The sequence below is a fragment of the Kockiozyma suomiensis genome (genome assembly GCF_038497685.1).
Source record: "Kockiozyma suomiensis strain NRRL Y-17356 unplaced genomic scaffold V2V93scaffold_5, whole genome shotgun sequence".
In the NCBI taxonomy this organism is placed as follows: Eukaryota; Fungi; Ascomycota; class Lipomycetes; order Lipomycetales; family Lipomycetaceae; genus Kockiozyma; species Kockiozyma suomiensis.
In genome coordinates, this window is record NW_027117668.1 from 976,731 (window position 1) to 1,002,387 (window position 25,657).

Genomic DNA, 25,657 nt, shown 5'->3' on the forward strand with positions numbered 1-25,657 from the left:
CAGCCTAAGCCTAAAGACCACAATTTATCACTCTTTAGATCATTCCTCCCAAAAATTGTGATGTTTTTTTTTTCTGTTTTTCTGTGTCGTTGAGATTAACCTGTTCGCATACTATGAAATACTGAAATAGCAAACGCACGGACAAGGTACGCGGAGTTTGCAGATTGCAAGCATCCCATCTCTCTTTGTCGACCATTTCGCGTAAATTTCTTAATAAAGCAACATACATTACTCTGTTGATCTGCGACATTTTTGGAACATGATAAAAATAGTGATAATAATGCAAATTTACTGTCCCTATGCAAGAATTAGGTCATGACACACGTCATTTTGGAACATGATTAGATCATATATAACGGTGATTTCTTCGATTTACGACAACGGGAAAAGTTTATAGTCTAGGAGGAGAATTTCATGATAACTTTACCGTTATTTTTTCCGGTTAATAGACCTTGAAAAGCGGTAATTGTGTTCTCTATACCTTCCGTGATATCTTCCTTGAATAAAAATGAGGCACCACCGTCCTTTTCAACTAATTTTGCCATTTCATTTTTGATTTCTTTGACGGACTCGGGATGATTGACAAACAAGTCTCTTGTTATGAATCCCTTGACGGTTAGTCTTCGCTGGAAAATTTCAACAAGGTTTTTATATCCGTAGCGTTCCTCCGGTAGCAGGTTATACTGCGAGATTGCTCCACAAGAAATGATTCTTCCGTATACTTTTGTCTTTGCAAAGGCAGCGTCGAGAATCGGGCCGCCGACATTGTCGTAGTAGATGTCGATACCTTCAGGAATATATTTGTCGATAGCGGCATAGTAATCGGGTTCTTTTTTATAGTTCCATGCGGCATCGAATCCGAGTTCTTCAGTGACAAACTTGACCTTCTCGTCTGAGCCCACCGAACCGACGACACGTAGACCGTTTAATTTGGCAAGCTGTCCAACAATCTGACCCACTGCTCCCGCGGCCGCAGAAATGAGAATTGTCTCGCCGGACTTTACCGGTCCAGCGACGTTCATTAGCGAGTGATAGGCGGTGACGCCAGGCATACCCAAGACTCCAATGTAGTAGGTAAGCGGTATCCCATTTTCGGCACTAACTATAGTGAACAGCGGCACTTCAGCAGCGGAAACGACTTGGTATAAAGAGAACTCAGTTTTAGCTATACGAGGAACAACTATATCGCCCCTTGTAAAACGCATGTCGTTACTCTCAATCACGCGTGAGATGCCATAATTCGAAAAAGTCTTTCCGACAATATACGCGTCGGAGTATGTCTTGATTTTCGGGTCACGCATGCATCCGCGCATGTAAGGATCAAGTGATAAATAAAGAGTCTGAAGAAGAAGACCACCTGCCGGTGCATTTGAGGGGATCTCGGAGGATATGAGGCGAAGATGTTCGCTCGTTGGAAGACCTGTAGGGATTTTTGCGAAGATGAGAGATTGGTTCTGTAGTGACATTTTCAATATAGCACTAGAATATAAAGCGGCTAATAGTAACGAAAGTCCAACAAAATTTCAAATAAATGCTTGAGTTAAACTTGGCGAGGTGCAATGAGAAGTCGAATTTGAAATAAATTAATTCGCGAATTTGTTTTGCCCCGAACAAAAGACCCTGGTAATCGCACCTGCACGCGCGCGGCTCGCTAGAAAGACATCCCGATAAGCGAAAGCCAAAGGGGCCACTTAATATCCTCTCAAAGAAAATAAATATAACAAATCCAAAAGCGATCTACTTTGACGGATTTGATACATTCATAATGTCTCAGCGGTGGCAGGGGCAAAATTCTAGTAGATACTTCTACGCTTTTTTCCAGATATGCATAGTTCTATAAGATTCAGAATAAGTAATTTCAACATTATCGAATTTCTTGAGCTATTTTTTTTAAATAAAACTAAAAGATAGTTTACGTATGTTGTGAATTCGCATGCACGCAATTAGTTCTTAAAGATAAACCTCCAGCCACTCACGCGCCTCATCCCTGCACAAGCATATCACAGTTTATACTATACAATTTTATATCCAGTAAGTCGTCGCTACTTCGTAAATGTTTCGAATACCTTCATTCCATAACTAATAATAAAACTAATCTGCAAACTTAACGATAGACTTGCCTTGGTTCTTTCCCGTCAAAAGACCTTGGAAGGCTGTTGTAAGGTTCTCAATTCCATCAGTAACATCCTCCTTGAACAAGAACGCATCCGCGTCCTTCTTTACCAACTTTGTAAGACTACCGATAACCTCCTTTACAGTCTCCGGATCACCGACAATCGTATCAAGGATGACAAATCCCTTGATAGTCAAGCGACGCTGGAAAATTTCAATGAGGTTTTTGCATCCGTACCGTTCTTCCGGCTGAAGATTATACTGCGATATTGCGCCGCAGGCAATGATACGGCCGTGAACTTTAGATTTTAAAAGGACGGCGTCGAGAAGAGGGCCGCCGACATTGTCGTAGAAGATATCGGTACCTTCAGGGATATATTTGTCGATAGCGGCATAGTAGTCGGTTTCTTTGTTATAGTTCCATGCGGCATCGAATCCGAGTTCTTCAGTGACAAACTTGACCTTCTCGTCCGAGCCCACCGAACCGACGACACGTAGACCGTGTAATTTGGCAAGCTGTCCAACAATCTGACCCACTGCTCCCGCGGCCGCAGAAACAAGAATTGTCTCGCCAGATTTAAGAGGTCCGCCGATGTTAATCAGCGCATGATAGGCGGTCAAACCCGGCATTCCCAGAATACCGATATAATAAGTGAGAGGGATTCCTTCCGTATCAGAGACCGGGGTGAAAAAAGGGAGTTCGTCCGCACTGACAGACTGATATAATGAAAAGACAGTCTTTCCATATGGCGAAATCACAAGATCCGACTTCTTGAATCCAGAGGCTTTACTGTCGATAACGCGGGAGATGCCAAAATTGTTGATTGGCTTGCCGAGAGGGTACGGTTCAGAGTATGTCTTAATTGACGGATCACGCATACAGCCTCGCATATAGGGATCAAGAGAGACATAAAGAGTCTGAAGAAGAAGGCCGCCTTTGGGTGCCTCTGACGAAATCTCAGAGGAAACAAGCGGAAGATGCTCTTCTGTAGGAAGGCCCTTGGGGATCTGCGAAAAAACTATGGATTTATTCTGCAAAGTCATAATGAATAACAGGCTCAGGCAGTTACTGTATGGAAAAGAAGTCGCTGAAATACTAGATCGGCGGGATCTATTTATACGTAGATCACTAGCTTCTCGTGGCGAGCAATTTATATATGCCAAAGTCAGCGGATTTTCTCCATCGAAAGTTTCTTTCAATCACCATTCATCCACCGCCAGATGAAGCTGTATGTAACCCAAAATCTGCTGAAAAGAATAATCTGTTGGCCGAAAACACTAGAAATCTTTGCTTTCGGTCGAATGGCCTGCCGCTGTCAGCCACCGGAGACCTTTTCGGCGGCAATCAAGGATACTGTGTTTAGGCTTTCGGAGAACCGTTTTGACAGCTCTGATTCTAAAGTCAATGATGGGACATTGCCTCCCCAATGACGACATTGTTACACTCTTCTTGTCTAGTTTCGGCATTAATTATTCCGTTTATGTTTTAACATTTATAAAGACGATTACTAAAAAATCTGATTGTATAACCATCGGATAAATCGGCTGATGAGCAACTATTTATAATCATTGTCTATAATAAGCTCGAGTGACATTAAATATTGTTGAAAAAACTGACAAAAACAAATTTAAAAAAAGGGATTAATAAATCAGCAAACTTGCCAGACAGCTTTCCAAAATTCATTTCAGTCAACAGTCCCTCAATTGCGTCTGAAGTATTATCGATTTCCAAACTACGTGTTGGAGTAAACAGATGTGCCATCTATTAACGCTTGACTTACTTCATTCTGACATCAATCAATAGCTTTGAACTGTTCACAATTAATGATACAACAATGAAATTCTTTCATTCAAACCATGACGATAGACGTTAGGTTACTGCATGTGATTGCGAGTTTCGGGCGTGACGTCGTCCTGAGAATTGGCACTACGGCTAACGGTAAGCGTCAATTTATTTAGTGTAGCAACTACAGACACCTAAAAAGTGCACCACAGACATTATCGAAATAAGCATCTATTTTGTTGCGTGTTTTATTAGTCTATAGCATCCACACAGTTGCGCCCAAACTTGTAGTTCCAGGCGGCGTCGAATCCAAGCCGGTCAGGTACACTATCTCGCCAAATCCAATTGATCTCCCAGACGCGTGGGCCATGTAATTCAGCAAGCTTTCCAACAATCTGACCGACTGCACCATTAATCTGTGGATTATAAGAACCCGATTTCCAAGAGGGAAGGGTACGCCGATATACGAAACGCCATAATCATGCAGCGGTTGGCCAGTACGAATGATGCTGAGATTATGCATATCGCAGATAAGGGTCGGATGAGATTACGAGAAGTTTTACGAAGAATCCCCTGTCGGGTGCGGCGTCTGTGATGGAGCCGGTTAGCACGGGCAGGTCTATCGGCGGGCTAAGAGTTGATCATGAGGTTAGCATGGGCCGAGATGAGGCGGCTGCGGTAGGAAAGTTGCACGACCCATGAGACGAAGACAACGGGAAGCATGCCGTGAGCATGCGTTATTCAGAATGAAGGGAGAAAGGCGTCCTAGCATAGTACAGCATAGCGTAGTCCGATGACGACGGTGATGTGACGGTAGGCAAAAATTATTAATAAGCACTTACTGATATTAGTCAAAGCAAATGCAGCAAAAGATGCGAGAGCTCGAAGAGGAAGTCTTCCAGATCCACGCCCGTACCCCCGTTAGCGGCGGCGACCGTTGATCGGTCGGCAGAGCTCACGTGATGAAAGAGCGAGAGAGCGGATCAGGGGAAGGTAATATTGACTGTCGAGGGGCTCGCATTGGACCCGAAATTGCGGGTACCAAAATACCGCGTGGGTCAGCGCGGCTTAGAGATTCTGAGTCGAGTGCTCGACACCGCTCTCGTCGTTCTTCTCTTCCTCTGTTCGCCCCGCCCCTCTGAGTCCTTGGCCTTCTCTGGTCTGGGATTTCTTAAGCTCGTTTATTTCCGTCTCGCCTGTCGCTTCTGTCTTGCTCACCTCCTTCTACCCCTTTTTTTTCTCTGCTTTATACAGCCCAGTCATGTTTCTTGCCTGATCCCGGTGACATCTCCTTTTTGATCTCTCTTTTCTCTCCATGGACAACTACCAGGCTGTCCCTCACCTTTGCGACTTTGTCCTTGACATCGCCCAGCACCCTGTTCAGGCTCGGGCTTCGGGCTGGGGCACTCGCTCCGACACACGTCGCCCCGTCGATCCACCCCCAGTCGTCAACCTTTCAATCTTCCAGGACGGCAGCAATGTGTGCGTACTTGATCCTTTGGCATAAAATTCTATGGTTCTTGTGTCGTGAATCTATACTGACTTTCTTACTTTTACAGAACAATGTGTTGCAAAAATACCTTTATTCTTCAAGCAACATTACACGCCTCTTTTCCTGTCTCACCATCGCCAGCTTCGCCAAATACTCCAATATCACCACCTCAATCCTCAAACCTCATCGGCACAACAATCACCTCTCTTTCATTCATGAAACATCCGCCACCCGGCAGCGCGTATTTTCTTTTTCACGACCTTTCGGTTCGCCAGGAGGGTTCTTATCGTCTTGTATTCTCGCTCTTTGAGCTTTGCGATGACTCGCGTGTCGTTTGGCGGCAGGAAGCAGTTAGTGAGGTGCTGACGGTCTATTCCCCGAAGAAGTTTCCCGGACTAGATGTGTCTAGTGCATTGACTCGAGAGATTGCTAGTCAAGGAGGCAAAGTGCGGATTAGACGTGAAGCACGAGTGCGAAGCAATCGTCGAGTACTTACCTTGCGCCATCAGCAATTTCTGCAGCAGCAGCAGCAACCACAAGAGCAACGGCAACAGCAACGGCAATCACAACCGGAACAACAACAACAGCAGCAGCAGCAGCAGCAGCGACAGCAGTATGAGCAAGAGCATACGCAAGAGATCAAGTTTGAAGACGGATCGAGCACATATGTGATTGTTGATGGAAAGCGTAAGACAAATTTACTAGACAGTTATGACTACGCTGCGCGTCCACCGCTACCACAGCACTCGCAAGAGTACTCGCTTGCAAGCTATGCACCACACAATGCGCCGGTGTCTGCCGCCGGACAGCATTACTCGCCCTATCACACGACGTCAGCTGTTTACGCAGGCGCACACTCTCACTCACATCCACGATCCACATCGCGAACGGGCACGCCCTCACCCTCACTACAGGTACCGCCGCCTCATCCACCCCCACCACCGTTACCTCCACTACCTCAACTGTCTCTGCCATTGCCACCAGGTTCGAGTAGTATGTATCAACAACAACTCAATTCTCCGTATTTATTCCTACCACCACCACCTCCGCCGCCGTCGTCTGCAGTACCGCGTAATTTTTCTCAAAATAATTTCCCGCAAATACTCGCACCACAGCAAGAGCATCAGCAGCAGTATTATTCTACAGATCTAGCAACAGGTCCAACGCGTCTAGTCTATGATGATGCGCGCCAACCGCAGCAAGTCAGCGACCAACTGCAGTCAAGCGAGGATATTCTAGCGCCGGGAGGCGGTCAGGCGCATACTACGTCAACCTCGCAGAGTATGATGGGATTGATGCAGTTGCCTATAGGTATATCGACGGAGATCGACTCTTCCGGTCATTATTTGTATGACGATGGGTTTGACGATTATACTTTGCAAATGAAAGGGAAAGTGGAGAAATGATTTTTATTTGTCAAAGTATAATACTAATATTTAATGTATCAAGGAGAGATTTTGGAGTTTTTTGTTTGGCCATTTGGTTAGTTTTTTTTAGTTTATTTGAAGAAGCGGGTGGGGGGACTGATTCATAACCGGTACGGTGCATAGATGATTGGATTGCATTTATTGATTTTTTCTTGTTTTGAGTTTCCGTTGATTTTGGAATCAAAAGTGCCAAATGCGGATATAGTCCGACTGGTAAGTTAATGTTTAGTATGATATAGTATAATGTTGCATTTATTACAATCAAGAAGTCATGTTTAAGCCAATTGTAATCAGAACCAAGGATTATGTGATGAAACGATTTTATAATTTCTTGCTGATCTCAATTTTTTATCAGTCAACATCAACAACCGTTTGATTCATTAAAACTTGAATGCTTCCGATAAAAACCTAACCCCAACCCTCCCGAACCCGATGACATTTACAAGCGAAATGAAATATAGATGAACATTTGATATAATATTACGATATAGAGCAGAGGAGGATACAGTCACTACTTTTTGCTAGGGAAATAATGAGGGCGAGAATGCGATATAGGTCGAAGTAAAGACAGTAAGCTACGGATGGGTCTAGAAGACACAGTAGTGATAGCGAAATGACGCAACAATCCAGAGTCTCTTTAACTTTGGCATTTGACTGAGAGAGAGAAGTCTAAATGAATGAAGATGCAGCTAGCGAGGGAGCAGGGGTGAAGGAAAATGAGCTAAGATCAGGCAGAAGCGAGTGTAGAGGTATCGAGAGCGCGACTGTGATGAAACTACAATTTCCTTTTCTTTTTCTCTGTCCCCCTATGACAAAAAATTGTACAGGAATTGTTATGATTTTACTTGTTTTAGACTGGGCTAGCTTAGTATTGATGGCGCATGCACAAAGTCACTGAACCTACCCGGATCCCTTCATTTTTGGCGACAAATCGGAGATAAACCTATAGAGGCGCTAGACTGAAGACGTAAAATGATAGCTCTACTCACATCCGGCTCGCTAAGTGTCAGAGTGGGAACTAGGTACTCATTTAATATACACAGCCAAATGGACCGGTATTGAGTGCAAAAATTGACAAGCTACATATGAGACAACGAAAGGGCTCTGGAAGAAAGAAATTGATCTGGAAACAAAGCCGGTTTAAACTCAAAGCAAGGTACACGAGGGAGCGCGATGCCGGCAAGATACTGGTGGCTCGGCAGGATATGCGACAACGTTGGACTTGGACAGGATGAGCACATGGGGAAGGAGAAATAAGAATAGGCTAGTGTAGAGAGCCAACGGTCAGTGATATGTCAGAATACGAGCGCAGGGTCGGCTTTAGAGTTCATGCGATAGAGATTGGGTTTAGGCCGTCACGCACGACCGCAGGAATGGCAGAGAATAGAGAATAATGGTCTAGAGAGGGCAGAATACATAGAAAAATCTCAAGTCGAGGGAGGAAAGAGTAAGAGTAGCTGGACCGTAGGACTAGTGGCTCTCAGAAAGGAGGCTGAGAGCAATCAGATTCAAGGAATCTACTGATCTCGGTAGATGGCAGCCCGCGCTCCAGCACATGCTCGTCGACACGATGGAAACGGTGTCGCAGGCTGCAAGAGTGGCTAGGCTCTTATAAGAAAAAGCCGTTTCTGTGCGTCTGTGGGTGGGTATATTGAAGCCTGTCGATCTGCGTGTGTGAGTACGGCAGGATACAACACTATGATTCGGGCGGCTGGCTCTTCGTGATTAGGTTGCTGGAGTGAGCACAGGAGCCGCTGAGTGCAAATCCGAGATCGCACAGCACATGCTCGTAGACTAATATTATAGCGGCGAAGAGTGTTGTATACAAGCATACAGCAGATTGCGGATCGGCTATAAATTAAGCACATGAAAGACACATAATAACCAGTCAGACAAATAATATATATATATGTGCATATATGTGCATATATGTGCAAATTTGCAAGTACCTACTATCCCCTGCATCTCGTCACGGTTCTGTACGCAGTCTCTGCAAGGAAATTTAAATATCTAGCAAATCAATATATAAATAAGGCAAACAGAATAGGCGCTAAGTAAAACAGCCATATCTCATCGTCCTCACGTCTTCGGTTCTTCACCTCCTTGCGCAGTGATAGAGTAACGCTACGATACAAGCTTTGGTAGTTGCGATTGACGAGTGACCGTCACTCGGATGGGCGCATCCGCCGCCCTGTTCACCTGTCTTCATCTCTTATTCTGGTAGCTATTGCTGCAGCCCTTGCAGCTCTTATTCCCGCCATCATCTCACGCATGCATACAACACGTGTCTGTCCACTCGCATCCGCCGTCTTGTCTGGCCTCGCACTCGTAAGACTGGACATTGGAATGCGGCAGATCGCGGCTAGCGAGCAAGGTGCCCGCCCAGTGCGACAACCATCTTTGGCTTTAAGTTTCTGGTCTCGCGCAGCAAGGTTTCAGACGCAGCTGGTTAAAGTTTGGACTGCCTGGGTCGGCCGGCCACTTCGCTTCGCCGCCTCGACCTTTCGCTCTGCTCTGCTCTACTCTGCTCTGCTATGCTATGCTCTGCTCTCCTGTCTCTCCCTTTGCTTTGTCTCGCTCATCATCAATCTTCTATCACTGATTCATCTGTAGGGGTTTGTACGTGTTTGTTGGCTGGCTGCGCTACGATTCCGTCAATTTTATGGTTAATGTGTCTGCCTTGATTCTGCCTTGATTACGGTTTAATCAAATCTCGGACAAACAGTCAGCATCTATCGATAATAATCATACTAGTCTTATTAGTTTTATTAGTAGTAATAATCTTATCTCGACAAATTCTCTGGTGTATCACTAGGCTCGGAAACATTACAGATAACTTTTTATATGCCGCTTTGACGTTGCTTTTATCGGTCCTGACGCTAGGCTCTTGTGTTTATTTATCTTTCTCCTGTTGTTGACCGCCATTCCCTTTATTTTGCTTGTCGCGTAAGCCTTCCAACTCACTCTCTGTGCTCATATATCCCGCCAAGCCTTTATCTTTTTTTTATTAGTGTCAACTGATAGTCGTCTTGTCCATTGTTTTATATCATTTAGTCCATACATATCAAAAATATATTCTTTAGTGTCGACCTTATTGTCTAGATAATGTGCCTATAAGAAACTTTCGATTACTGCTTGAAGTCGAATACATAGTACATTTGCACGTGGTATCTTTAATTCAATCGCCATAATTCTCGAAGAGTTTCACGCGATATAATCTATATTGAATAACAATATTTTAATCTAACGACCACAACTATATGATTACTAGGTCATCCCTGTACTTGCCATGAATTAACATTGGCATTCACTCCAAACTCAATAGATCGCTCTTGTTTGCGATTCGGTAGATAGATTCGTATCGAAGCAATAGCCAAATAGCTGGAAACATTAGTTAAAACACCGTCACTGTTGCCATTTTTTTCTAAATAAATGACGAAAGGTTAAAATAAGAAACACGCTTGTCCTCATATATTTGACTGAATCACTCGCATATTTCATTCATGTCATTTCCCCAATCTAATATCTTGTCGAATGGTATCAATATATATGAAACTGTCGCTTAATTGGCTATATTAGAGTGCCGCACTGCGAGTCTTTCATTTTAGTCGATCGCAGCAGGCGACAAAATCATTCATGCGAAAGTCATCGCTCATCGTTCAGAACTGCTGACCCCACTACTAGTCCCGCCCCAACTCTCTAAGCCTAAGAAACTTAAGATCAACATCAGTTACAGCTAATTTGTCTTTCTGCACTTACAAACAATTTAAAACCGTTAGACTTGTCTCATAATCCGCCAATATACAATTTTTTTATTTTCTGGTTGCTCTATAGCTAGTGCAAATCCCGTCCGAGGCAAACGCTTCTTCGCTCAACTAGTGAACTTAACTTGCCGATCACCTTCTTCTGCCCATCTTTCTATGATCCTGCGCCCAGCCATCTTGGGAGAATGTGCTTTATAAATCTAAGAAATCTAAACCGCAAATCACAAATCTGTAGATACGGTTTATTTTCCTCGTGATATTTCTTTATCGAATGCTAATAAATATACTTTAAGAGTATGGCTCAGCGGCTAGTGGTTGACATCAGAAGACTAGCATCGCTCAACAGCTGTTTTCCTCAACTTCTCGCTACGAGCCCTTGCATGTCTTTACTATCCTCATAGCTTTAATCTCAATAATCTCCTTCTGTCTGTGCTACTTCTGTTTAATCACATGATTGAAAGAATATATGTCTCCTGTTTTAAAAGGTGTGGTTATAACTGGCTTGCATGATAAATCCCGTTTCGCAAAAGAACAATCTATTGGTCAAACACTTGCAATCTTAGTGAAATTGACTCTGTATTTGTAATATATAAGTACATGCGGACTGAAACTCTGCCTTAAAAACTTCTGACTGTGTTTTAACTATTATAGCTGCATGTGAATGATATACTCTAGCAGAAAAAAATTCGAAGCCATCACTTCCACAATTCGGTAACAGCACTTTCTTTGTCACGAGGAAAATATTCACCACAAAAAAAATTAGGATATTTTTTTTTTTTGTGTCCTGATCAATTTCTTACTAGTTTTAAAATGCTTAAGGATTTTTTTTTTTTTTTTGTGTCCTGATCAATTTCTTACTAGTTTTAGAATGCTTATTTGTCATTCATCATCTACATTACTGTGGTGAAGCAATAAGGTCTTCAGGATTAACGGGGTCGTTAATAGAGGCCATAGTTGTATTTTGCAATGAAGGCAAAAGGTCATAGATATTTTTGTACTAAGGATAAGCCGACAAGATCATATTAGGAATAGTTGATAGAATATCTAGATGTCCGAGCTCAATCTTGGAGGTCCCATATTATAATCGTCTTGATCCACAGACGGCTATGATGGTCAATAAATACAACAGGTCTTTAAATAAGACAATTCTTGCTTATCATTCTGAATAGCCCTTTTCAAGGATCAATTGTGTATCCAATTATACTTTGTGCTTTTGCTTCATATCAACTACGCCAAGATTACATTTCTCGCAGGACTGTATTCTAAGAAAACAAAAGCCGCATATATAGCGGCTGTTATTGTTGCGGGACTAATAATCACTCCTGTCGTGTTTACAGTTGTATAAGATATGGAATTGCAGGTCTAATGACGAGAAAAACTGTGACGGTATATACTCTTCAATAGTAATGTAGTAAGCTCAACAATGCAATCTTCTTTTTTAGTATTGGCCTGGAATTGCCGCAGCTAGGGATAATGACTCTTATGTGTTTGATTGCAATCACTCTGGCTGCATAACTTGCTTATTTTTCTCTTCTTTACTCTTTCTCTATGATCAATGGATAAGTCAATCTTATCATCTTTATATTTCAGCTTTATAGACAAAGAGAAGCCTTCAATGTCATTCTTCCCTTTTCCGGTGCGTCACGTGAATTTTACTGGTAACTGAAAGTGCGGCTCGACAGGTTTAGGTTGGGCAAGCCAGATTTTTTGCGTGGCGAAAGGATGGAGGAGATTGATTACGATCTTCGATTTACGACTCTTATAGATTACGCACGCTTCTTTTTTTTATTTACGCAGTCGCCATTTTCTGTACGACAATATTAATTTTGTGTGTGAATTTTGAAAATTTATGTGTCTATTTTTTTTTATTTAAAGATCTCACGCACTTTCTCTCGCAAAACTTACGCGCTTCCTCTTTCAAAACTCACGCACCACAAAGATAAACAGCAATCTAGCTGAGTGGAGCCCCAACTTGTGCAACTTAAGTTTTTTGTGCTTATCCTTTTCCTTTCTGTCGTTGAAAGGAAAATATGGAGGACATAATGTATGGATGTGCTGTCGTGAACGAGAACCAGCTACCGCTAATTCCGTGGATTGCAAAAATATCTGGGTCATGTACTTATGGTAGTATGGGAGAATGGTCATTCATATTTGGTGAGTTCTTTTCATTTATTTATGGATTAAATGTGATACTGATTATTGTATTTTAAGGATACATGTCATTATTTGCTTGGCTGTGGGCACAGTTACCGCAAGTGATAAAAAACTACAGAAACCACTCTGTTGAAGGATTAAGTTGGCTATTTCTCTTCAACTGGTTGCTAGGTGATGCTACGAATCTAATTGGATGTCTTTTAACCAATCAAGTATTTACTCCTATCTTGTCTTCTTTGCCGGTCTTATTTATTTAATGAGTGAAATACTAATTTGAACCAAGTTGCCATTTCAAACCCTACTGGCCGGATACTATCTATCGATCGATGTTGTTTTGTGCAGTCAGTACATATACTACACTCAGTTCAAAGAGCAAACATATTATGTTCTTCTTTCGCCCACCGAAGGCGGAAGTAGAGCATCATCAATTTCATCCGACGATCGGTCATCGATCTCGACCCGCTCATCACGCACAATCAAGAGCACAAGCCGTCGTCGCGCAAATATAATGCTCTCACTTTCCGCTGTAGTAGCTATAGCAGGCGCGATGCTCATTCCTCCATCTCCATTGGAATTTGGTGTCGATCCATACAATATTCCGACAATCAGTGGGGGCGATGATATGGACATGGGCATCATGGCCGGATTCACAGGTTTACGGCGCTGGTTCAAGTTAAACAGCCGGGAATTTGTCGGTCGTGTATTTGCGTGGGCATGCACAACAATGTATCTTACCTCTCGCATGCCGCAAATTTACACGAATTTCGTAAGACAATCTACCAGTGGTCTATCGATTTTATTATTTATTGCCGCGTTCTGTGGAAATTTGTTCTATACGCTTTCGATTTTGACTAGTGCTGCTACTATGGACGCATCTCCTGGTGGCGAACGCGCTGACTTCTTATGGGAGGAATTACCATATCTTCTTGGGTCGGCAGGAACTGTCGGATTTGACTTTACGATTTTCTGTCAGTGGATCTTTTACGGCGAGGGGAAATTGTTTTTTCATAATTTGTATTATGGAAGGCAATCTTGGGATACAGTCGAGCCCGCACAAGATGCTGAAGAAGAATACATTGATGAAGATGTTGTTGAAGAGGAAATGGAGGATCGAAATGTAGTCGCTAGCAATAGTAGTAGCAGCAGCAGCAGCAGTGGCACCTATAATGGAGAGATGGATTCTCATAAGTGAGAGTTTATATATATATATTTATGGTGCCGATAGGGTCATTTGTTATATATGGAGTCCTTGTGTCATTATTTTTCTTTTTTTTTTTTTTTTGTTTTGTGCAATTTTTCGCAGGGTCATAGAGTTATCGCGTGTGAGAACTTGTATATAGTTGTTCGAAAAAAAAATCACGCATTTGCTTTTTTAATCAGTTATTATTAATCTCACTATGTGTTGGTTTTCATTACAATCATAAACATTCAACCCTCACGGTCCATACTTTCGCCCGACAGCTCCTCTTTATCCTCTTCATCCACGTACTCTTCATTATCAGAATCATCTTCAGAGCACTTTGCAGTGAAGAAATCCATGGCATGGCCACCTTTAAAAGAATCAATAAAATTGAAAAAAGAATAAAACGTATTCTCTTTGACTTCGATGGCGTATAATTTGTCATAAATGTGCTTTTGTTTGAATTCTTCAATTTGATCGTTATACGGATCAAAAGTTAATTCACCGTGGCCAAACAACTGTAGCTTTTCGTTTATACTTTCGTACATTGGCCGCTCAAGCAAGAGTCCCAAAGCAGGAGCCTTTGGAATATTTAGCTTGGCTTTATAAAACGCGTCATTAATTCGTTCAATAGGAGTGCCTGTCCTAATAACTTGAGCAGCCATACAAATCATCTTGCGGATCTGATGCAACATGAATGATTGTCCATGAATTTTGATCGAAACCCATTCCGTACCTTCAATGAGTTTTGGCTCGCTTACAGTCAGATTTTTCATAAATCTCCGAGCGCTTGGGTCAGAATACTGCTTCTTCAAAGTGAAATTGTGGAAATTATGAGATCCTTCATATACTTTTACTGCTTTGCGAATAAGCTCTAGTCGTTCGTTAGATATTCTGTAAGCTCGACGTTCACGATCTTCAATCGCGCGTATTTGATTGAATATCGACATTTGCTCTTCAGTCAATGCAAGCGGAGCGGGCTGCTCAATAGCCTTGTCTCCGCTCTCTTTCGGAATATTTGCCGTATCTCGCAACATCCTAGCATAGTCTTCCAATACGTGCTCTCCAGTTATCCCAACCTCGGCAAGTTTTTTATAAACTGTTTTCCAGAAATCGTCACCCTCCTCGTCAGCGCGTTTGACACCCGGAAATTTTTCATCCATTTCCTTTATCCGTTTTCCGAAAATTGAAGTAGGTCTAGGTGGTAAAAATGAAAAGGTAGGGATAAGATATTCGTATATACGAGATCCGCAATGCTTCCGACAATCGAATCCTTTAGTCACGCGAGAAATTCCCCATACGCGGATATGTTCGGGAAGCTGAGCGTTGATTTTGTCAATAATATCTTCGTCTTCGATAATGAGTTTCGCGGAAATTACGTTGCCCGCAGCGTGTACGCCTTTATCTGTTCGCGCCGCTCTCATGAATCCAACCTGCCAATATGTATAGTTAGAACAAATTCAAATACGACAAGTATATGTGATAAGCTAACCTTTTTGGGGTCATTAGAGTTGTCTTTGGAAATCGCGCCGGCTTTGACTAGCGCGTCAAATAAATCCCCCTCAATAGTTTTAAGTGGCGGATTCCTATCCACATATCAGCTACCAATAACAAACGAAAACCCAATTGAAATATGTATATACAAAAAGAGAACTTACAATTGCATTCCATGATAGCCCGTACCGCAATACCCAACTAAGCACGCAGCCTTACGCTTCGGTCTTCGTTCTTCCTTGTCGACACCTTCTTCTCCTTCTCGTTGCGGTCGCGGTCCCCAATCTGTACGAGGTCTTTTCGGTCTTAAATCTTTGCTAAAACAAAATAGATAGAATTTAGTAAGCTAATACCTCGAAACGGGATTTTACTTTTCAACAAAAAAATTGTTGGGTGAAAAAAAAAAAAGTGAATTCACCTTCCCACCTTGGATTCACCTCCTCCTCGACCGCCACGACCTCGCTTTTTTCCCTTTTCACCATTAGATTTCTCGTTACTATTGTCTTCGTTATTGGGATTATTTGATGTTGTCTCAGAGACTTCGTTTGCAATTGTAGTGGCTTGAGAAGCGCTGCCATTTTCTTGACGTTGATGAGAGTGTTCTGCGAGCTTTGCAGATGAATTATTATTGGAAACTATATTTTCTAAGCCCATTTATCCTAAAAACAAAAGAGCTATTATAATGTATAAAAAGGAAGAATAAGTAATTCAAAAGATTATGAAAAGAAGATAGATGCGATGGAGTTGTGGTGTAGAAGAAATCTAAGGTTGGCGCAAAAATTTGTGAGCCGCACGCATTAATTTTTTCTTCCAGGAAAGAAAATTTCTAAATCTCCCAACTTTTCAAATGTCCAGACAGTTTTCATCTCTTTTTCTAAAACAATTTACAGTCAAACAGATTTGATTAAGACTTGTATTAATTACAATGCGGCCATTAACAGAGGACGAGACAAAGGTTGTTTTTGAAAAGTTGGCGAATTATATTGGTCGGAGTATTACACATTTGATTGATAGACCTGATGACCCTCATGTCTTCCGATTACAAAAAGACAGAGTGTATTATATGAGGTATATTCCGTCTTTAGCATAAACAACGAGAAGAAAGTAAATTAACTTATGCGAAATATTAGTGAAAAAGTCATGCGATTTGCGACATCAATAGGAAGATCAGAGTTAATGTCCCTCGGCGTGTGTTTAGGCAAATTCACAAAGACTGGAAAATTCAGATTACATGTTACCGCTGTCGACGTACTTTCCCAATACGCCCGATTTAAAGTCTGGATAAAACCAAATGGTGAAATGTCTTATTTGTACGGAAATAATATCTTGAAAGCGCATGTGGGTAAAATGAGTGATGATATACCGGAACATACTGGAGTCGTTGTGTTTGCTATGAATGATATTCCTTTGGTACGTTATTTTTATGATAGATTTTTTTTAGAATGTTGAGTATTAATCAGTTGGTGTATAGGGATTCGGAGTTACTGCAAAGTCCACCAGCGACGCGCGACGATTAGATCCCACCGGCATCGTCGTCTTTAGACAAGGAGATATTGGCGAATATCTGCGAGAAGAAGATACGCTCTTCACCTAAGATTTGAACACTTAAAAAATAGGAGTAGTTAGTCTGTTATCAATGAGTTTACCTGGGCTGGATATTTGCGTTTATATATTACTTAGTAATTTTTGTATTGTTAATATATCGTTCTGAATGCAACAATAAACCGTATAGTTTTATTGCAAACAAACTTATTTATATACACTCCCAGGTCAAATACTTTTCCGTCCTTGTAATCCGAAAATCTCCCGCTCAACAGCAACAAGTCCGGCATATCTAGGCACACCACTCTTGAACATTTGCTCCAAAATCTCCGCCGCATGATCAACTTTCTTCTTCTCCATCAACAGCTGAATAATAGCTACTCCCAACGCGACATTAGTCTTTTCACCACTAGAAAATCGCTTTAATGCGCGCTTGAGAACGTTCTTGTTGGAATACTTGCCACCGGTACTGAATGGATCGAGGATGGCCGGTCTGAAAGTAAGTAGACGCACGCCTTCGTCTTCAGGGAATTCTTCAAGATGACGCTTTATCCCTTTCTTAACAGCAATTTCTTTCCCAGCAAGATACTCTACACTAAGACGATTTTCGGAGATTATTTTGCGTTGGAATTTGATGTAAGACGATTTCGATGACACGGTTTGCACGACCGAATCGAGATGACGCAGAGTGACGTGTGGATTTGATAAATTGTATGCTGGATGATTGTCGTGTAACGCGAGGATATTGTTGATAAGTAGGTCTTTAGTTAGAGGGTCGGTGTCGCTGTGACAAAGGAGTTTGTCAGTGAAGAGCGAGTAGTAAGTAGAGAAGGGGATCAAGTACCTTAAAATATTGAAACCGGACAAGATTTCCGAAGCCTCCTTAATCTCGCCCAATAAAGCATGAACATAGGCAGCTTGAATCAATATGGGACTCAGTTCATCCTGTATCTCGCTTTCCGAAAGTCCTTCTAGACTTTGAGCCATTTCTAGACATTGCAATATCAATTTAGTGATTATCAACCAAGTATTGAAATTTTAGAGCAACATACGCTTCGCTTGGGCCAATAAAGCCAATGCCTCGTTGTATTTATTCTCGCTCAGTTTAAGCGTTGCTAGATTATATGCTTGTTCATGAGATACCACCTGTACGTTGCCAGTAGGCTGAACATTCTGGTTCCACCATCTTTGCTGCGTCTGGATTGCAAGCGAATTTACTAGCACATCGTGATCTTCTCCATCAACCTACGAATTGAGTATTAATAAAAAAAGAAAGTCAAAGAAGGGTCAATCGAAAATATGTACCATGTACTGTAACCCACTCGCGAGGTCGTCGTAAATTGCTTTCGCATCTGCAAACTTATCCTGACGATATGCCTAGATGGAATTGAGAATAAGTATGCCACTCGTTCCAAATTTAAATCATAGCAATTCTCACAATTTGTGCTTTCAAATGCTTCAATCCTCTCGAATCGGCAGCACCGAGTTGTTGACTTGAAAGAGCCTGGTCAATAAGTCCATTCGCGTCCTCAAGTTTTCCAACTCTATACAAACAATACGCTCGCTCCAGCGTCAATTCATCATTCGTCACCACCGTATTTTTTGCAAGCTCCGACAATGCAGTACTATATTTGTCAGCTTTAATTAACGCAATAATTTTTGTCTTGAAAGTTTTCTTGTCGCTTGGATTTTGCGCTAGTAGTTTATCCGCGACAGCGACGACGGACTCGTGCTCTTCGTTCTCTACAAGCATTGTCAAATTGGACAAAAGCTCTTGTAGTGAAGACCCCTTTTGTGATGCTTTCTTAGGCGGCATATTTGCTGTATGAATATTTTGTGTTTCGAGAAGTATATAGAATAGAGCTTATACGAAGAATTCACTACTTTTTCGTCGTAGACTATACTGCAGGTTTAGAGATCAAAGTTTTCAAGGGTCTGTACTGAAATACCCATGTTAAGTCAGTGCTGAAGATAGTTTTCAATCTCTCGAAATTTTTCCCTCTCCCAACCACCACCTTGTCTTTTTTTTATCCGCAGCGCTCGCACTACGGCAAAAAAAGAAAAAAAGGCAAAATGGTGTATCTGAGGCCCGCTTCTGGGTTGACGTCATTTTTCCGACGGAGCTGTTTTGCGACTTGTCTGTCTGTCGCTCAGGTCGGAGGCAGTAGTCGATGCTACTCGGTTCGATTCCCGAAGAAGCAGAACAAAACACGAGAGAATCCGCGCCAACAACGACGTCCGAAACCGGCCGCACTCCGGGGCCCGCCCAAAAAACCTTCTCGAATGCTGTTGTCAAAGCGAGTGATTGAACCTTCTGAAGCACAACGGTCACGGTTTTCTCATGATGATTTCCGTCGTCAAAAGCAGCGAGTTCACGAATTCAAAGATCGTCAGAGCACGACGCCGCTCGAAATTGGTCCTCCTAATGCTGGTGGATTTGGGGTTTTGCAGAATATTCGGCCAGAGGATAGAATTCCGCTCAATGCCACTATCGCGCGTCTAGATCAATTTGAAGCGCTGCGCATTTTGCCTGTTGTCAGACAAGCCGTTTACTCGCGATGCTTGAACGACGTCGAGACCAAGAAGCCGACGCCCATTCAGTCACTTGCGATTCAAAAATTGATGAAACTTGCCCCTGCGTCTATTCGGATAGCTCAGCTTGGATTACTACCGAATAAAGAGAGCGAAGATGCGGAGAGCGACGAGGATTATTACAAGCGCAAGCTGATGCGCAAAAATCTGTCAAAGCTGAAGCCTGATCTGCAGACATATTTGATTGCCGCTGAGACTGGTTCCGGAAAGACTTTATCGTATTTGATACCGCTGATGTCGATGTTGAAGGAAGAAGAGCTTAACAATGCACCGGCGATATGGGGACTCGACGCGAAGCCATATATCCGATCTGTAATCCTAGTTCCCACGGCGGAGCTAGTGAAGCAAGTTCTTGCGGTAGTAAAAGATCTATGCCATGATGTCAAATTGTCATCTGCTGGACTTTCGCAAGAGTCGTCGCGCGAGGCGGCGAATAATATTGCGCGAAAACAGATTGATATCCTGGTTTCTACGCCGGTTCCGCTTCTAAAATTGATTGATCGGGGACAAAATTCTGGATTACTTTCAGACTGCCGCAAGATTATTGTCGATGAAGCAGATAGTCTGATGGATCGTTCATTTAAAGAAAAGACTTTGAAGTTACTGCATACTCCTTCGCGGCTTGAGATTGCAATTTTTTGTTCGGCGACAATTCCAAAATCATTTGACTTTGTCTTGCGCAAAGAATATCCTGCGATGACGCGTATTGTGGCACCCCATTTACACCAGATTCCCAGAAAGATCACATTTTCGACAGTTGACACATCATCCGAGCCGTTTTATAACGACAAGCGCAAAGCACTCGTCCAGACACTTTACAATCTCGACAAGCATTCGAGCGAGCCTGGAAAGATGAAGCGGATTGTCGTATTTATGAATCATCGCGAGAGTGTAGACGAACTCGTGAGTTATCTGACCAGACTACGGATCCCGGCTGTGGGGCTCACGCGGGATAATACGCTTGACGAGAGGTCAAGAATGATGCGCGAGTTCCGTGCGAGTAGTCCGTCGATCAAACATGGAGGTGTTGATCTTGTTTCAGGCGAGATTCAAGGACTGCGGATTCTAGTTACGACTGATATATTTTCGCGAGGCATTGATATGAACGGCGTTCGCACGGTAATTCTTTACGACGTTCCATTTTCTTCTATTGATTTAATTCATCGGGCTGGACGGACCGGCAGAATGGGCGCCAAAGGGCGTGTTATTCTTTTAGCCGCCAAAGACGAGCTTAAGCCGTGGCTGCGAGGATTGGGCACTGCTATTAATAAGGGCCAGGCGTTGGTATAGGTTCTGCTTTTTATTTTCATTTAATTTGGCTGATTTTAAGACTCTTTATGTTGTATATAGAATGTTATTATTTTACTCCTTGACTATGTCTAGTGCTTTTGCAGAAGTCTATCAAAGTTGACCGCAAAGCCTAGGCATACCACAAATTATACAGCACGTAGATACCCGTTGCAACTTCATCTGCAGGTTTAGATCTTCTTTATGCAAAGAAGGACTTCGTGTCTGATCAGATTATACAAAATCGGAAGATCGAATTTAGTTTTTATATACTATGAGGGGGCCTACAGTTCAGTTGGATTACTTTTGTTGCCGTAGTTTTCTGACACTACTTTGGTTCCGACATTTTCCTAGTAAAGTAGATTGTGAAATTAATGAAATATGATGAAAATGAAGAAAGTCGTAAAGTTGTGAATAAGCAGTACTCTAGAAATATAGAAAACTACAAAGATGTAGGAAGTACACCGGCCACGCAAGCACTATCGAAGTTTCATTACGCAAATATTTTCACGCAAGTGAAAAAAAGAACAAGCGTATAGCACTTAGACTACTCCAATGCAAAGATTCATATGAAAAGAATGCATTTGATCATTGATATCAGCACGAACAACGGCTCACTATGGATATTGAAAATCCGAAGTGGAATTTGACAAGTGTGCTAAGAGAGAAGTATTTGATTGAAAATAAAAGGATAATATAAAAAAGCTGTTTATTAAACTACATAATAAAGCAGAAGTGAAAACAATGACTATGTTTTATAAAAAACGAATGTAAGAAAGAGAGAACGATGAAGGAGCAAATAAATGCAAAAATTTTAACCAAACGAGTTAAAAACCTTGACGTCATATGAATTAATTCTACCAAGTTTTCACAATGCTGGTCTCTCTGCAATTATATTCCTCTGTATACGATAACCTAGATTCAATTTAATTCACGTTAAATCTATTATTCTAATTACAATAAATAATAGTCAAGTCATAAACAAATTGACAAAAGATGAGTGTCTAATTAAAAATCAGGTGTTTTACGCGCCACATGTGGCTGCCACTTGCCACCTCCGAGGAAGAGACACATAATAATATTTGCCTAATCAAAGTAAAGGACTGCTCATGACGATCATTGAAGTACTATCTAAATTAATCAAAATCATCTCTCTTTTCTGATCAACACCTCATGTCAGCAGCTGTAGCATGGCAGTAAAAGCCGATAACTGTCTCCCGATTCATCCTGAATACACAAGTCAATTGGCTGTTATTCCCAGCCGCACGTGGCTGGGAATGTGGCGAGTGGCTGTGCGAAGCGGCGAGGCAGCACGAGTACTATAAAATATAAACCTGCTCCGCGATAGCCGTATCTTCTATTCATCCTCTAATTATACCATCTATTTGAGCTTAAATAATGTCTGCTTCTGTCGCTGAAATTGAGAAGGCAAAGGATGGCCTTTGGCCTTATGTCCTCAAGCGCTCTATTCCCGCCGGACTCGTCACCGGCTCAGTTGGTCTCGGTATCAACCGCTACCTCGTCACGCGCTTCCCTGCTGCCGCGAAGCGTAATGCCTCTGCTCGTACATTTATGATGTGCGGAACTTTCATTATGGGTTTTATCACTGTCACTGAAATTTATTCGCTCAAGTACGAACGATGGGTCTCGCTCAAGATCAACAACTTGCTCGACGACAAGGACGAGGGCGTTGACCAGTCCAAGAAGGTCCAGTTGCCGCAGACTGTCACCGACAAGGCTCTTGACTACCTTAACGAGAATAGATTCAAGTGTATGCATTCTTTTTTTATCTGATACTGTTTTAAACACTAATAAGTTGTAGCTTTCCTCATCGCCTGGGCTGGCTCTCTTGGTGTCGCTGGCTACGCCGTCTCGCGTGACAAAATCATGAGCACCTCGCAGAAGGTCGTCCAAGCAAGGTATTATCTTGTGTTATGCGAAAAGGTTTTGTAAAACCACTCATTAATTGTTGTGTTATAGAATGTACGCTCAAGGATTTACATTGTTGCTCATCGTTGGCTCGGCAGGTCTCTCGATGCTCGAAGGTCAAAAGAAGCAAGAGCCAGAGCCAATTTACGAAAAGGAGTCATGGCAAAAGGCTCTCTCTCAAAACGCTGCTCACCACACTTCTCAGAAAAAATAATTTCTTCTTCTCCGTATCCGAATGCACGCATTCAAGCGCAGAAAAAAACCACACAGCATTAGATAGACTAGTAGCGCAATGACAAAATATTGAAGTTGCAACTTTTCATTTACTGTACTAGTTGATCCTCATTATCTTTTTTTATGTTAATTTTTTGTTTTTATAATTGGGCTTTGCTTTTTCGATGTTTTGTTGCTGGCGCTTTTTGATTCAATTCAAATTATTGTATCATTAACTCACTCTCAGTTATATTTTAGTCCCCTCTCTTGTATGTTATTATTGATTACGCAGTTGCATGCCTATCAATATGGTTTCAAATCTATTTATTAATATGAAGCCGCCAATAGTTACTGCCTGCAAAAGTATTGAATCAGTGGATTGACCATCTTTCTGACGATCGAACAAATGATTTGACCCCACGGATTTAACCATCAAAGAACCGCGGATTTGTGAACACCAGAGCGTACTCGCGCGAGACTTATATCACAATAAACATTCTCTCTAGCATTTGTGCTAAATAATCGCTGACTCCTTAATGTCAGCAAACGCAGCATAGAAAGCAAGAGTACACTATAAGAGCACTCGGACAATCGTTTTACCCTATTGGGAGTTTTAAGTCCTTTGTTCCATTGTGTCTTCGCATCCGAGAATGTGGACAAGGGTAGATATCCGGCCGAGATCCTATCCCTCGCCCGAGATCACGAGGCCGCCTTGATATATAATATATATATCCTTTTTTCAGCCACCTGAACTCTGCAATTAGTTATTTTATGGACTGTAGTTCTCTCCGCAATCTTCTCTCATACTCATATTTTCTGATCAGTTGACTCTATGCCCGCTTTATTCGAACCTATCAAAGTAGGCGACTTGCAGCTGCAACACCGTATTACATTGGCTCCACTGACACGCTATCGTAATGACGACAACCAAATTCCAATTGAAAGCCTTGCACCAGAGCACTACGCCTCTCGTTGCATTCTTCCTGGAACGCTTTTGGTTGCTGAAGCTACCGATGCGGCTGAATTTGCTGGTGGATATGAAAATGTTCCTGGTATCTTCACTGATGCTCAGATTGCCGGCTGGAAGAAAGTTACAGATGCAGTTCACGCAAAGGACGGCTTCATCTTTCTCCAAATATGGAGTCTTGGCCGTGTCAACCCAGGAACCAAGGTGCCTACTGTCGTAGGCGCTAGTCCCATCAAAGATGACAGCGTCCCCACGGTTCCTAGAGAATTGACCATTGAAGAAATTGTTCAACACGAAGATGCGCATGCAACTGCCGCCAAGAATGCCATTGCTGCTGGATTTGACGGTGTCGAAGTCCACGGAGCTCATGGATACTTAGTCGATCAGTTCCTTCAGGATGTGTCAAACCGGCGTACAGACATCTATGGCGGCTCAATTGAGAACAGAGCTCGCTTCGCACTCAATGTCATCGACAAAGTCATTGCTGCGATTGGTGAGAAGAAGACCGGATTTCGTATTTCGCCTTTTAACCATTTCCAAGGAATGGGAATGGTCGATCCCTACCCTACTTTTTCGTACCTCATTTCTCAGCTCGAAGCAAAGCATCCCAACCTTGCCTACTTGCACGTCATCGAGCCTCGTGTCTCAGGAAATGTCGACCGTGATGCTCAGACAGGCGAAAGCACCGAAGATTACCACAAACTCTGGTCGGGTGTCTGGATGGCTGCCGGTGGATTTACTCCAGAGACTGCTCTGAAGTACGCTGAGGAGCATGAAAACTCGCTCGTTGCTTTTGGACGGTACTATACTTCCAACCCTGATCTTCCTGCAAAAATAAAAGAAGGCATACCTTTGACCCCTTATAACCGTGATAGCTTTTATATCGTCAAGAGCCCTATCGGATATATTGACTATCCCTACGCTGAAGCTTTGAAGGGAAAGTACTATTGAATGTATTTTGAGGCGCGTGCCAATGGACTAGGCCTACTTAGTACTACGGAGGGAGACCACGCTGGAATCGTAGGTGTCTAAGCGTTTTGCTATTTTATTTTTTGGGATGTTTGTATTTCGTATTTGTGATTTGAAAGTTGCGTAGTAGATGTTGTACTAAACTGCGCTTTTGTGCGCCAAGTGTGAATTTGATATGGACTCAGGTGCAGCATGGTAGAAGTTGATTTTTTTACAGATAGATCAAGGATTAGTGTACATACACATATATATATATATATTGCCGCGACTGCGGTGCTGCTGCCATATCTGTAGCTACGCACAATAGGTGGATAGTGAGTCCAGTCCGTATGTTGTGCCAATATTGGTATTAGTTCAAGCTGTGCAAGATATATTATACATACCTGAATGGATTTTGAAATAAACTCTTTGCTGAACTGAGACCCTGTATTGTTTTTTAATAATTTTCTGTAAGTGTTGGCTTCTCAGCGATGGGATGTGTTAGTGACTATAATGGTATGCGCGTCGCTGTTACTTCGTAGCCTTTACGCGTTTAAGAGCTTTGCTTGCCCTCATATCCAGTTTAAAGTGAAAAATAGGAATTTCAACATTATTTTGTTTGGATTGCATATTTATTTACATTTGCGTAACAAGCGGAACGATCATATAAACAGGATACTGACTAGATTGTGTCGTTATTTGCTTTCTTAGTGGATTGGAATCAACCAAGGAATGTCTGCGGAATAAATAATACTTGCAAGTACGCATTCCAC

General features: G+C 42.3%; 10 protein-coding genes across 10 annotated transcripts; 6 read left to right on the plus strand and 4 right to left on the minus strand.

Moving 5' to 3' along the window:
• Window positions 1-85: 85 nt before the first annotated feature.
• On the minus strand, window positions 86-1,633 carry V2V93DRAFT_212778 (uncharacterized protein). The gene has a single exon (XM_066907023.1). It carries the CDS (start codon window positions 1,464-1,466, stop codon window positions 399-401), a length of 1,068 nt encoding a protein of 355 aa, XP_066766778.1. The 5' UTR covers window positions 1,467-1,633; the 3' UTR covers window positions 86-398.
• A 151-nt stretch (window positions 1,634-1,784) lies between these two features.
• Window positions 1,785-3,410, minus strand: V2V93DRAFT_368289 (uncharacterized protein). Its single transcript, XM_066909760.1, has one exon. It carries the CDS (start codon window positions 3,154-3,156, stop codon window positions 2,092-2,094), a length of 1,065 nt encoding a protein of 354 aa, XP_066766779.1. The 5' UTR covers window positions 3,157-3,410; the 3' UTR covers window positions 1,785-2,091.
• A 1,714-nt stretch (window positions 3,411-5,124) lies between these two features.
• On the plus strand, window positions 5,125-6,812 carry V2V93DRAFT_212906 (velvet factor-domain-containing protein). Its single transcript, XM_066907024.1, has 2 exons — window positions 5,125-5,377; window positions 5,455-6,812. The coding sequence occupies exons 1-2, from the start codon at window positions 5,211-5,213 to the stop codon at window positions 6,791-6,793; spliced, it is 1,506 nt and encodes a 501-aa protein (XP_066766780.1). The 5' UTR covers window positions 5,125-5,210; the 3' UTR covers window positions 6,794-6,812.
• Window positions 6,813-12,328: 5,516 nt separating this feature from the next.
• V2V93DRAFT_368299 (PQ loop repeat-domain-containing protein) lies at window positions 12,329-14,171 on the plus strand. The gene is made up of 3 exons (XM_066909761.1): window positions 12,329-12,732; window positions 12,790-12,944; window positions 13,016-14,171. The coding sequence occupies exons 1-3, from the start codon at window positions 12,609-12,611 to the stop codon at window positions 13,922-13,924; spliced, it is 1,188 nt and encodes a 395-aa protein (XP_066766781.1). The 5' UTR covers window positions 12,329-12,608; the 3' UTR covers window positions 13,925-14,171.
• V2V93DRAFT_368300 (pseudouridine synthase) lies at window positions 14,096-16,150 on the minus strand. Its single transcript, XM_066909762.1, has 4 exons — window positions 15,825-16,150; window positions 15,571-15,723; window positions 15,405-15,498; window positions 14,096-15,345 (listed from the first exon to the last, which is right to left on the minus strand). Exons 1-4 carry the CDS (start codon window positions 16,058-16,060, stop codon window positions 14,161-14,163), a joined length of 1,668 nt encoding a protein of 555 aa, XP_066766782.1. The 5' UTR covers window positions 16,061-16,150; the 3' UTR covers window positions 14,096-14,160.
• Window positions 16,151-16,258: 108 nt separating this feature from the next.
• On the plus strand, window positions 16,259-17,134 carry V2V93DRAFT_334507 (uncharacterized protein). Its single transcript, XM_066907706.1, has 3 exons — window positions 16,259-16,474; window positions 16,537-16,816; window positions 16,878-17,134. Exons 1-3 carry the CDS (start codon window positions 16,332-16,334, stop codon window positions 16,998-17,000), a joined length of 546 nt encoding a protein of 181 aa, XP_066766783.1. The 5' UTR covers window positions 16,259-16,331; the 3' UTR covers window positions 17,001-17,134.
• V2V93DRAFT_368304 (uncharacterized protein) lies at window positions 17,071-18,986 on the minus strand. The gene is made up of 5 exons (XM_066909763.1): window positions 18,387-18,986; window positions 18,254-18,325; window positions 18,001-18,193; window positions 17,793-17,937; window positions 17,071-17,732 (listed from the first exon to the last, which is right to left on the minus strand). Exons 1-5 carry the CDS (start codon window positions 18,762-18,764, stop codon window positions 17,177-17,179), a joined length of 1,344 nt encoding a protein of 447 aa, XP_066766784.1. The 5' UTR covers window positions 18,765-18,986; the 3' UTR covers window positions 17,071-17,176.
• On the plus strand, window positions 18,869-21,219 carry V2V93DRAFT_368307 (P-loop containing nucleoside triphosphate hydrolase protein). The gene has a single exon (XM_066909764.1). The coding sequence runs from the start codon at window positions 19,022-19,024 to the stop codon at window positions 20,828-20,830; it is 1,809 nt and encodes a 602-aa protein (XP_066766785.1). The 5' UTR covers window positions 18,869-19,021; the 3' UTR covers window positions 20,831-21,219.
• Window positions 21,220-22,225: 1,006 nt separating this feature from the next.
• Window positions 22,226-22,970, plus strand: V2V93DRAFT_390933 (uncharacterized protein; the record flags this gene model as incomplete). Its single annotated transcript, XM_066912420.1, has 3 exons — window positions 22,226-22,598; window positions 22,650-22,746; window positions 22,808-22,970. 3 exons carry the CDS (start codon window positions 22,226-22,228, stop codon window positions 22,968-22,970), a joined length of 633 nt encoding a protein of 210 aa, XP_066766786.1.
• Window positions 22,971-23,551: 581 nt separating this feature from the next.
• On the plus strand, window positions 23,552-25,023 carry V2V93DRAFT_368312 (uncharacterized protein). Its single transcript, XM_066909765.1, has one exon. The coding sequence runs from the start codon at window positions 23,802-23,804 to the stop codon at window positions 24,885-24,887; it is 1,086 nt and encodes a 361-aa protein (XP_066766787.1). The 5' UTR covers window positions 23,552-23,801; the 3' UTR covers window positions 24,888-25,023.
• The last annotated feature ends 634 nt before the right edge of the window (window positions 25,024-25,657 follow it).